The 12,027-nt window shown below is 33.3% G+C and overlaps 2 protein-coding genes and 1 pseudogene across 4 annotated transcripts; 2 read left to right on the top strand and 1 right to left on the bottom strand.

Annotated features, from left to right (window-relative positions):
• The first annotated feature begins 3,092 nt into the window (after positions 1–3,092).
• Positions 3,093–4,819, top strand: LOC128280769 (probable leucine-rich repeat receptor-like protein kinase At1g35710; annotated as a pseudogene).
• Positions 4,820–5,159: 340 nt separating this feature from the next.
• On the top strand, positions 5,160–7,050 carry LOC108459287 (MDIS1-interacting receptor like kinase 2-like). Its single transcript, XM_017758631.2, has 2 exons — positions 5,160–6,463; positions 6,547–7,050. Exons 1-2 carry the CDS (start codon positions 5,485–5,487, stop codon positions 6,939–6,941), a joined length of 1,374 nt encoding a protein of 457 aa, XP_017614120.2. The 5' UTR covers positions 5,160–5,484; the 3' UTR covers positions 6,942–7,050.
• Positions 7,051–7,162: 112 nt separating this feature from the next.
• LOC108460606 (cullin-3A-like) lies at positions 7,163–11,022 on the bottom strand. 3 transcript variants are annotated; one of them, XM_017760166.2, is made up of 2 exons: positions 10,466–11,022; positions 7,163–9,409 (listed from the first exon to the last, which is right to left on the bottom strand). In XM_017760166.2, exons 1-2 carry the CDS (start codon positions 10,624–10,626, stop codon positions 7,369–7,371), a joined length of 2,202 nt encoding a protein of 733 aa, XP_017615655.1. In that variant the 5' UTR covers positions 10,627–11,022; the 3' UTR covers positions 7,163–7,368. The 3 variants fall into 3 exon arrangements, with proteins under 3 accessions (XP_017615655.1, XP_017615656.1, XP_017615657.1); XM_017760167.2 differs by lacking the exon at positions 10,466–11,022 and adding an exon at positions 9,724–9,793; XM_017760168.2 differs by lacking the exon at positions 10,466–11,022 and adding an exon at positions 9,736–9,756.
• Positions 11,023–12,027: the final 1,005 nt, after the last annotated feature.

Raw genomic sequence — 12,027 nt, 5'->3', positions numbered from 1 at the left:
TCAAATCTAATAATTAATTCAAATTAAAATTTTCAAAATCATATATTTTGATGTCTAAATTAAACTGATTTTTTTTTCCAAACAATTGCAAAGAAAATTCATGAAATTAAGTTGTTTTCAAATAATTAATTCACATTGGAATTTTCAAATAAGATGTCACATTAATAATATTTCAATCATTAAAATATTTTATAAGACATTTTGCCTTATACAAGAAAATATGAAAATACTAAAACTTAATCCAGTTTAATCTGCTCAAGGAAATGACTCTAACACTGAGCTAATTCAGTTAAGCCTCTGAAATTAGCTTAACTTCATAAAACTTAATCCTGTTTAATCATTCTAAACTCTCTAATTTTGTTTAAAAGAGTTTTCAAATATATATATGATTTTAAATTTGTATGCTCTAGCATAAAATTCATTATATTGTAGCAAGATTTTAATGTGATATGTTTAATTTGTTAATTTAACTCAAACAATTTCACTCGATTCGGCTCGACTCGAATTTCATGATTTCACTCGACTCAATTTGAAAAAAATTCCAAATTAAATTAGGATGATAAAATGAGACTCATCAACTCGATTAACTCAAAATTATTTAATTTGATTCAATCCTATCACTCATCCCTAGCAATTGCATCATTGATACTAATAACAACATGGAAATATATACTCATCTTTTCTAATCACTATGCAGGCACGAAATGGAAATTTCCATGAAAAAGAAGTATTGCATATGAAAAAGTAAGTTCCATGACATCGACTGAAGCAATAACAACAATTGCAAAAAGATGACTCCTATAAAAATCCATCAGTTTGGAAACTATAACGTATACGATACAACTGGTTTTTTTTTTTGTCACCCGTTACGCTTTGAATTATGTTGGCAATAAATATAATTTATTTCAATTAAAAAATGAGTAGAATTTAGTAATTTATTATGACCTAAATTATTGGTAAAGTTAAAATTAATTTGTTTTCTATAAAAACTTTTAGTGACTAGTATTTATGTGTAATTCAATCTTTCCATCATATATCCCGAATAAGCTAAAAGGCATGACATGGTGTCTACCTTTGCTCATCCATGTCAGACTTGCAACTCCTTGTATTAACCTAGATTATCAGCCTTCACTAAAGACTTGTAGTTATACAAGTCAAGAGCAAAAAAAATATGTCCCCTCATATCACTTGGGGTGATGAGTCCTTTCTGAACCACTCCATCATCTTCGTATGTCATACCATACTTAAAACATTCTACTTTAAGCACCTATCAATGCGAATCCATTTGGTGATGAATCAAAGTATGACAGTCAACATACAAGGAGAGTTTGTGTCTTTAAGTCTAAAGATTATTTACACTACCAATACATGTATGGGAGTATTTCTATAGACATTTGAGTGAAATATCAAATGGAACTCTCATAGCGAGTCAAGTTATATTTTATAATTTTTCAGAACTTTTTAAAAATTATTAATATATTTTCAATAATTTTTATAATTTTTTATAATTTTTACATTTTAAAAAATATTTTAATAACTTGAGAAGCAACATCAACATACTTCCATGTGACATGTCAAATGGCAACTTGTCATAGCTTCCGTCAACCATATCAACAACTAATATTGATAAAATCAGTCAATAACAGTTTTCATTAACGAAATGAGCCAATTATTTTCCCACTGAATGCTCAATTGGATTCATTTTTCTTTTATGAGTTTAATTGATTTTTTAACTTTTTACTAAGGTGTTTTTTACCCTTTAACCTTATATTAATATTCATTACTTTATTAAAAAACTGATTTTTAGGTAATTTTTCCTATTGAAATGATATTAAATGAACTCGTAACTCTAATTCAATAAAATATATGAACCTCATTAAAATCTGTCAATAGTGAAAACACCATTAATTTGTTTGAAGTCTCCACTTTTTGGGTCTTAATGGCTGAGTAATTTCTTAGATAGAAACTGAAGACGATATCTAAAGTAAATACCACGTTAACAGCCTAAGTCTTTGGAAAATAAATTCCATCACGACTGAACCAAAAATACCCTTGAGTCATAATCGTTTGTGGAAAATTAGGCATTTAATGGAAAAGTATATCCACAAAATGATCGAAAAGGCTTGGGGCCACAATTAAATCAACATCTTTAAATTTTTAAACCAAATTAAAGATGGAATCGTCGTTGTCATGGGATCAATACATTTGCAGCTTGTAGGGGGTGTTCCAGTTTCACGTGTAATGAATTGCCCATGTTTTTTGCATGAAAATTTTGATTCAATGAGAAAGGAAATATTTTCAAAAGTTTTGGATTCAAATTAAAATTATATTTTTTTTCAAGAATAATCGGATAAAAGTGTAATTATTAAGTAGTAATTACAAGAGATTTATAATTACAAAGAATTATAATTTCTTAAACATGTTTGAGTCACGGAGTATAATTACATCATAATTTCTTATATTATATTTTGTAGTACAAATTGTAATTTATTATTTATAATTACATAATTACTTAATTTATATATTTTTAAAATATTAATTACTATAATAAATTATCATTACAATTAAAAATTTTTAAACATGTAACAAAAATTAAAATAAAATCATCATATTTAATATGTTAGTCCAAGAAAATAACTGATAATATGATTACTAATAAAATAATAATAAAAAAACAATTTATGTTAGGTTATAATAATTTATTTTTTTTAACAATGAAATTTAAACTTAGACTATTCCTTGAAAGGTAAATACTCCCAACAGGCTACAACTTAAAAGGTTTTCTAGATTTTAACCATTTTTATAATATAATTTTTATAACTTAAACTTGCATAAAAAAATTTAAAGTTAAATCATGTATGAATTTTCTGTGAGAAATTAAAATATCTGGAAACATGCATCGATTTGTTTTGATGAAAATTAAAATCAGGAGGTATCATTATCAAGAAATATGGACCAGAGGAAGAGCAAAGATTCAATCCTATAATATAGTATTTGCATTATTGGCACTAACAACATAGAAATTTCCATGAAAAAGAAAGCATTGCGCACGAAGAATTAAGTTCCATGACAAGGACTGAAGCAATGACAACAACTGGCCCCTACAACTATTGCAACAAGACTTTGAATCCTTTGATGAGTTCCTTTAAATTCATCAGTTTGGAAACCATAACATATATGCTACCACTAAAGCCTTACCAGATTAAACATGGCCTCATCCTTAACCATTTCTGTTATTCTAGGGGTACTGTGGGCTACCATCCTTCTTTCCTTTGCTACAACTGTGACAGCAGCATATCCATCGCCATTGGAGTCCGAAGCCATAGCTCTGCTAGAAAGCAGGTGGTGGAGTAACCATAGCAGCAATACTTCACAACGTTGCCTGTGGCCTGGTATAACCTGCAACACTGCTGAAAGCATCACCAAAATTAACTTATCTGATGCGCCCAACATTGAGGCTGGAGATAGATTTGGGAAACTGAATTTCTCTTCATTTCCAAATCTTGTCCTTCTTGATCTTAGTGATCATCAACTTAGAGGAAAAATTCCGCATCAGATAGGTGATCTATCAGCATTAAAGTACCTTGACTTGTCCAATTGTGGTTTATCTGGTGAGTTACCTCCTTCGCTAGGGAAGCTGACCCAATTAAAATTCCTCGACATTTCCTATAATGATAATATTAATGGTTCCATCCCTCCACAATTGGGGAATCTAGAGAACCTTGTGACTTTAAACTTAAGTCAATGTGGAATTGTTGGTCCAATCCCTTCTGCTTTGGGTCAATTAACCAATCTCCAATCTCTGATCCTTTGGGGGAACCAAATCAATGGATCTATCCCATTAGAAATTGGATATTTGAGAAATTTGACTTATTTGGATCTCTTCAACAACAGACTTGTCGATTCAATACCCATTACTCTGTACCAATTAACCAATTTAGAAATTTTGTACCTTGATAATAACCAACTTCAAGGTCCTATTCCCCAAGAAATTTGTAATCTAGCAAATTTAACTTCATTGTACCTCTCCCAAAACAAATTGACTGGTTCAATCCCTTCTTGTATTGGTAGTTTATCAAAGATGCAGACCTTAATCCTTGGTTCTAATCTATTAAAAGGTCCTATTCTCCAAGAAATTTGTAATCTAGCAAATTTCACTTCATTGTACCTCTCCCAAAACAAATTGACTGGTTCAATCCCTTCTTGTATTGGTAGTTATCAAAGATGCAGACCTTAAGCCTTGGTTCTAATCTATTAAAAGGTCCTATTCCCCAAGAAATTTGTAATCTAGCAAATTTAACTGGATTGTACCTCTCCCAAAACAAATTGAGTGGTTCAATCCCTTCTTGTATTGGCAGTTTATCAAAGATGCAGTCCTTAACCCTTGGTTCTAATCTATTAAAAGGTCCTATTCCCCAAGAAATTTGTAATCTAGCAAATTTAACTGGATTGTACCTCTCCCAAAACAAATTGAGTGGTTCAATCCCTTCTTGTATTGGCAGTTTATCAAAGATGCAGACCTTAAGCCTTGGTTCTAATCTATTAAAAGGTCCTATTCCCCAAGAAATTTGTAATCTAGCAAATTTAACTGGATTGTACCTCCCAAAACAAATTGAGTGGTTCAATCCCTTCTTGTATTGGCAGTTTATCAAAGATGCAGACCTTAAGCCTTGGTTCTAATCTATTAAAAGGTCCTATTCCCCAAGAAATTTGTAATCTAGCAAATTTAACTGGATTGTACCTCTCCCAAAACAAATTGAGTGGTTCAATCCCTTCTTGTATTGGCAGTTTATCAAAGATGCAGTCCTTAACCCTTAGTTCTAATCTATTAAAAGGTCCTATTCCCCAAGAAATTTGTAATCTAGCAAATTTAACTGGATTGTACCTCTCCCAAAACAAATTGAGTGGTTCAATCCCTTCTTGTATAGGCAGTTTATCAAAGATGCAGACCTTAAGCCTTGGTTCTAATCTATTAAAAGGTCCTATTCCCCAAGAAATTTGTAATCTAGCAAATTTAACTTCATTGTACCTCTCCCAAAACAAATTGACTGGTTCAATCCCTTCTTGTATTGGCAGTTTATCAAAGATGCAGTCCTTAACCCTTGGTTCTAATCTATTAAAAGGTCCTATTCCCCAAGAAATTTGTAATCTAGCAAATTTAACTGGATTGTACCTCTCCCAAAACAAATTGAGTGGTTCAATCCCTTCTTGTATTGGCAGTTTATCAAAGATGCAGTCCTTAAGCCTTGGTTCTAATCTATTAAAAGGTCCTATTCCCCAAGAAATTTGTAATCTAGCAAATTTAACTGGATTGTACCTCTCCCAAAACAAATTGAGTGGTTCAATCCCTTCTTGTATTGGCAGTTTATCAAAGATGCAGTCATTCCCCAAGAAATTTGTAATCTAGCAAATTTAACTGGATTGTACCTCTCCCAAAACAAATTGAGTGGTTCAATCCCTTCTTGTATTGGTAGTTTATCAAAGATGCAGTACTTAAGCCTTGGTTCTAATCTATTAAAAGGTTCTATCCCAAAAGAAATCGGCAAGCTTTTTGATCTATCAAGTCTAAACCTTAGCTTCAACCAACTCTCAGGTCCCATCCCTATCTTGTCTGCTACTGATCTCTACATTGTCGACGCTGGAAATGGTTGTAACAAGATTTCTCCCGATCCATTTGAAGGCAACAGCGATTTATCACCCTATATGTGTCCTTCTCCAGTAACCAAAAAAGCCAACAGCAGCAGAATTCCTTACTATATCAAAATATTCCTCCCTATTGCCATCTTATTCACATTCTCCATTTTAGGATGTTTGCTATTTTCACGGTTTAAGCTCAAGAATAACCATGTCAGCGTACAACCAACGAAGAATGGGGATTTGTGTTCCATATGGAACTATGATGGAAAGATAGCATACGAGGATATCGTTGCAGCAACAGAGGATTTCGACTTCCGATACTGTATTGGAGTTGGTGGTTATGGTAGTGTTTACAAAGCAAAACTCCCTTGTGGTAAAGTAGTTGCTTTGAAGAAACTTCATCATTTAGAAGCCGAAAATCCAACTTTTGACAAGAGTTTCAGGAACGAGATCAAGTTTCTATCAGAAATACGACATCAAAACATCGAAAAGCTTCACGGGTTTTGTCTACACCAACGATCCATGTTTTTGATCTATGAATACATGGAGAAAGGGAGTTTGTTCTGCAACCTAAGGGATGAAGTGGATGCTGCAGAAATGGATTGGACGAAAAGAGTAGAGATAATCAAAGGCATAGCACATGCTTTGTCTTACTTGCACCATGATTGCTACCCTCCAATAGTTCATCGAGACATATCAAGTAACAATGTTCTTTTAAACTCTAGTTCTGAGGCCTTTGTGGCCGACTTTGGAACTGCTAGGATGTTGGAGCGTGATTCATCCAATCAGACTATTCTTGTCGGAACTTGTGGCTATGTAGCTCCAGGTGATGTTTTCTTTTTTACTTGATTTACTGACCTTTTCTCTGAACATATAATTGAATTTCTTCTTACTAATTTGTGTATGTAGAACTTGCGTATACAATGATTATCACCGAAAAATGCGATGTTTATGGCTTTGGAGTGGTAGCACTGGAAACATTAATGGGAAAACATCCTGAAGAAGTGTTATCATGGTTGTCATCACCAACTTCTTTGGTAAACATGAAGCTGGTTGATGTGTTAGACAACCGTTTACCACTTCCAACAAGCCAACTAGTTACACAAAATCTTGTTCATGTTGCTACACTGGCATTCGCTTGCTTAAATCCGCAACCGAAGTCCCGACCAACAATGAAAGAAGTGTGTGAAGAGTTCCTTTCTCGCCAAACATCCTTGGGAATTCCCCTTCGGACGATCTCTTTGTTACAACTCATGAACTGTGAAATGCATATTGGAGGCAAAACTAAAACTTGTGATGTTTAAAGTCTATGCGCTTGTTGTTGATTAGTTTTTGTTTATCATGCTCTGATAATTTGTTTGTAAACCATCGCTGGTTTTATATATGATGGAATGAATTACAATGTTTAATAAACCTGCTTATTCGGTTGCTTTAGAAGACAAATTCGGCAATTTGATCCAAATATTAAGACATCACCCCTGGCTGCTTCCTTGAATTTTGTGCTTCTTTCAGACCAACTCAAAGATAAATAAAATATAAGTAAATTAAGGGTGAATTAAAGCAACAAAATGCAATCAATACATACATCAAGAATTCACCTCAACTATCTATAATTCATGAAACAATCTCTCAACTTATACAATGTAAGTGAGATTCCACAGACCTGATATCCAAAATCAAAAGCAATAAAAGGCGTCATCAAAACCCTGGCAAGTGAAGACGACGTTCTTTTCAAGCAAGGTAGCGATACAACTTCCTGTCACCTTTATCCCTCTCCAGGAACTCCCGCTCGATAAGGGACTCGATCCGTTTCTTAATTACAACAGGGTTGGGCAGAAACCGTGACTGTAGCTGTTTTGTGACCTCAGCAACAATGTTGTTATGATCCAGCACACGCCTAGCTTTCATGATCCTCACGATTGCTGCCTCAATTTGCGGTTTTCGATCTTCCTCCACTCTCTGCCTAGTTTCTTGATTTTCAGGTTCCGACTCCCTTTGCGCAGCCACAGTGCCTATCTTGACCTTGAAGAACTTGCTTGTATACTTGTCATTGAAAAGAAAGGTATCAGTGTCTGCTATGTCCTTGCTCATAGGTTCCTTGCGAAGCACATTTTTTCCCTTAACACAGGCAAGAGACTGCAAGCACCTTTTCAAGTCCGAGGTTGGTATCTCGGTCACCTGCTCGATCTCCTTATAGCTTAGTCGATCAGCATCGTTGAAGAGCATAAGGACACACATCTGGTATGTGGAAACATTCAGTTCATGCTTCTGTCCCTTACCAAAGGTTGCCTTCAAATCAGCTGTCCCCATGTTAGTTTGCCAAGACAATCTCCGTCCGGTATGGGTACCTAGGTAATAATTACGGAATTTCTCACATATTCCCAGAATTTCAGCAGGAAGGTTGCATGTAGTAATAGGTTGAGTTGGCCAAGATCCTGTTGTCAGAACCTGGACAGAAAGCATGGGACCATCCCCTATATCCGAACCATGACTTGCATGGAAACCTTGCATCGTATCTTGTGATGTCTTCATATCTGTGAACATACCCTCCAACTTTGAAGTAAATTGATACCCACACTCTGTTTTGAGCTTAACGATCAAACTTCTTTCAGCATCATCAGAGACGGACTTCCCTGAAAGAAGCCTTTTGGCCAAGTGTTGTTTGTAGTACTTCTCGAAAACATCTTTCTCTTGAAGGTAACGGAAGAGCATCATCACCTTGTCGAGTACCAATTCCACATCCTCTTCAGTAACCCCCCTCAAACCTTTTCGAAGCTTGTCATCAACAAACAAAGAGATGAACTCTGGAGACCGAGAATTCAGATTGATGAAATATTCAAACGAGGAATTTAATGCATTTTGAAAAGTCTTGTCATTTCTAAATGCTGAAGTGATAATCTTGTCGTATTTGTCCTTTAAATCCAACAAATGTTGCACAAAATCGACAGGATCCTTCAGCCTTTCAGGATCAGTGAGTAACTGCTTACCAGTATCACGAATGAATGAAGTCATGACATCTCTGATTAAAACAAGCCCATTGGATACTCGACGAAACAAGCAATACATCCTTCCTAAGTCCTCAAATTTTTCATCGACAATCATATTAATCAACCCCGAGTTCTCCATGTGCACAAGCCTGTGCATATGACTTTCAATCATCTCCGTTTCTACCACATTTGTTATCTTGACTTCACTTCTGGTGTCCAAGTAATGCGAGACTCTCTCTATTTCTTCATTTAGGCGCCTCTCGGCTTTCTTTAGATACTCCCCACAATCACAGGACTCTATGAACTCTTGAGACTCGAGACGATAAAAATCAGCTGAAACCTCAAGAAAATGCTTCTCGAAATCATCCTGATAAACGGAAGGACCTAGATCCATTAACATCTTTGTGATACTTCTCATTAAACCCCTGTCTATGACTTCACCGCTCCGTTCTCTCCTTACATTTTCAAGAAGTATAGCCTGAAGCCTAGACTGGATTGCATGGGAATGGATGACGACATCCCTCCATAAATTTAACCCAAGCTCATGAACTGGGGTTTTGTGGGTGTTTGGGATGAAGGTCCTATCCATGTACATCAATATATCTCGGATCATTTGCAATGCCTTGTTATGCTCTGCCCATTTTCTGTTAAGTTCATCCAAAAATAATCCTCCCTGAGCAGCCTCAATTGAATTACTAATCTCCTTTAGATGAGAAGTCATAGTAGTGACAAGTCCGGAATACAGTTTCTCCCCAAATTTATGCAGTACCATATTGTATGCATTCCTGGTTTACATTAATGCTTAGGTGTCAGAATCCTAAAATTTTGCAGATATCAAAGACAGTTCTATGGCAGATCTCAACACAGCTAGAAACTGGAAGCCATTTCAATAATATTAAACTACTTCATCACATAAGGCACATTATATATTCAATAATCACAACAGCATTTGTTTCAAGCACATATATAGCTAAAAACCTACCATCTATATCATAACATTTTCATGAGTTATTAAAAGTAATATATGAGATGACAGTTTTGAGGAATCAAAGATCCAAAAACAATAGCACAACTTTGTAAGAAGCCTCTCCCTTAATACCGTGTAGATTACCGTCAAAATGGCAGAGCTCAAAAACTCCAAAAATTTCCCAAGTACTAGCAAAAGAGAGCCATGCGACTGCAAAGGAAACAGGAAAAGAAAAAAGGGATGAGAACTATCTATTAATGCGGCCCTTTCAGAAGAACCAGCAGTGGCATCTGTACCAGCCAGTTTGTCGACAGTCCTCATGACTACTTAGACAGTTCACAAAATTGGAGTTCATTTGCAAGTGTCATCGACCTTCAGCTTCCAGAAAAATATAAACAACACTTCATACACCATTTTCAGATTTCATTTTTAAAAATGGCACCCCACCAAGTTCAAAATCAGAACCCAAGTACCCTACTGCTTATCATGCCACCTATAATTCATCTCTGCATTTAGTACCCATAAACCACTTGCGGCATTTTCTTTTTCCATGTTAATTTATAGAACCTCAATTCAATAGACAATGGACTAAGAAACTTAACAAAACCAGTATCTCGGCAAGTCTTCATAGACTAATTATATAAATTACAGAACTCAGACATGATCCCATTTTATATTTACAAAGAGAAGCTTAAATATAGTTTTAGATTCTCAATTGTTCAAAGAAATCATCAACCTGCATATTTTTAAATAATTAAACCAAAATTCTATCTAATTTTCACACCACAATCAAAATACTTCAAGTAAAAGATGCAGAATTTAACAAAATTACATAAAAATTATAACAAAAAAAGGAGAGAAAAATAAATCTAACCTGTAAAGTTCTTCAAAGCTAAGTCCACTAGCATTATGATTATAAATTTCATGAATAGCATGTTCCAGAATCTTCCACGTCTTCTCTGCATATTTGGGATCAACCACCACCCTATGCTTAAACGCCTCTATTTGAAACGCTTTTTTCTTCTGAGCACTCATTTCCCTTTCTCAATTTTCTTTGTCAATCAAGCTTCAAATAAAAAACCCGCCTATAATCCAACCAGATTAACCTTTGAAGCCCGGAATTTGATATCAAAGTTCGATAACGACCCGGATTCAATTACTGGGTTTTGTTTTTCATGTTTAGGGAATTGAATTCTGGGTTTTTGAGATAAGGGGAAACAAAGAGAGAATTTGTTTGGGTTTATATGAATTGAAAGGTTTGAGGGAGGGAATTCGAAGGTTTTTCAAAGGAAGAGAAATGCTGATTTTAGCTTGCTTGTGTTTTACTTATATTTCTGCTCTTTCTTTTCTCTGTTTTAGAATTTTTCAGGTTTTTTTAATTTATTTTTTGCTTAATTACGTTCCTTTGCCAAAATAATTGGAAAGGAATAGCTTAGAAGGAAAACATTTTTGCTTCTAACTTCTTCCTTTTTTGGTTATTTTATTACTATAAAATTTAATTTTTATATATTTTGAAATTTTAATAATTCAAATAAAAATACTTAGAACAAAATTGTTTTTATATTTTGAAATTTCCTTTTAAATAAAAAATAAATAAGAAAAAATTGTTTTTCCCATATAAATTATCATAGGCAAAGCAATAAAATTTCTTAGAAAGACAAAAGTAAATTTAAATTAATTTATATTATTAAAGGAGTTGTAAGATAATTCTACCACTTTTTCCCGATGAAGAGGATAGGAAAGGTAATACCACCCATAGGTGATGTGATGTCCACTTTTATTATAATTCCACAACAGTTGAACTTCTTCCTCTTTCTTTTATTAATGGTTACAAAGTTAAATTATTTCTAATTTTTTATCAAAATTAATAAAATTATATTTTTATTATCGTAAAAATATATAAAAAATTTAGTTTCATCATTGATTAGATATAAATCACATTATATCCTAAAAGGAGAATATATATTTAAATTTCGATATTAAAATAATACTTTAAAGAAGACAATTACAAAATTTACATAAAACCAACATATCTATTCAATTTCGCATCTTAATAATACATGCATAAATAAAATAAAAATAATATTTGATATAAATAAACCCTAATAATTAATAATATATATACTAAAGCAATTTAAGCATGCTATGCTAACAATCGTATGCGTCATACATAAATGAATTACGTATGGCAGTTTTAAATATTAACATGTATATTAAAGACAAATATTAAATGTGTTTAATTAATCAATTATTACAATTTTGATTAAAATAAGATATTTTATTGAATAATATTAATATTAATAACATTCTTAGTTCAATTAAATAAATAATTTATTATTAAAATTAGATATCTTATTAAATAATAATTATATAAAAATATATTATTTAGGTTTAAGTGTGTAAAAATTCTCGATTTTTTAAAAAAGACAATTAAGT

This window comes from Gossypium arboreum, chromosome 9 (genome assembly GCF_025698485.1).
Source record: "Gossypium arboreum isolate Shixiya-1 chromosome 9, ASM2569848v2, whole genome shotgun sequence".
Lineage (NCBI taxonomy): Eukaryota > Viridiplantae > Streptophyta > Magnoliopsida > Malvales > Malvaceae > Gossypium > Gossypium arboreum.
The sequence above is the reverse complement of the archived record's forward strand: the minus strand, read 5'-3'. Positions and strand labels throughout refer to the sequence as shown.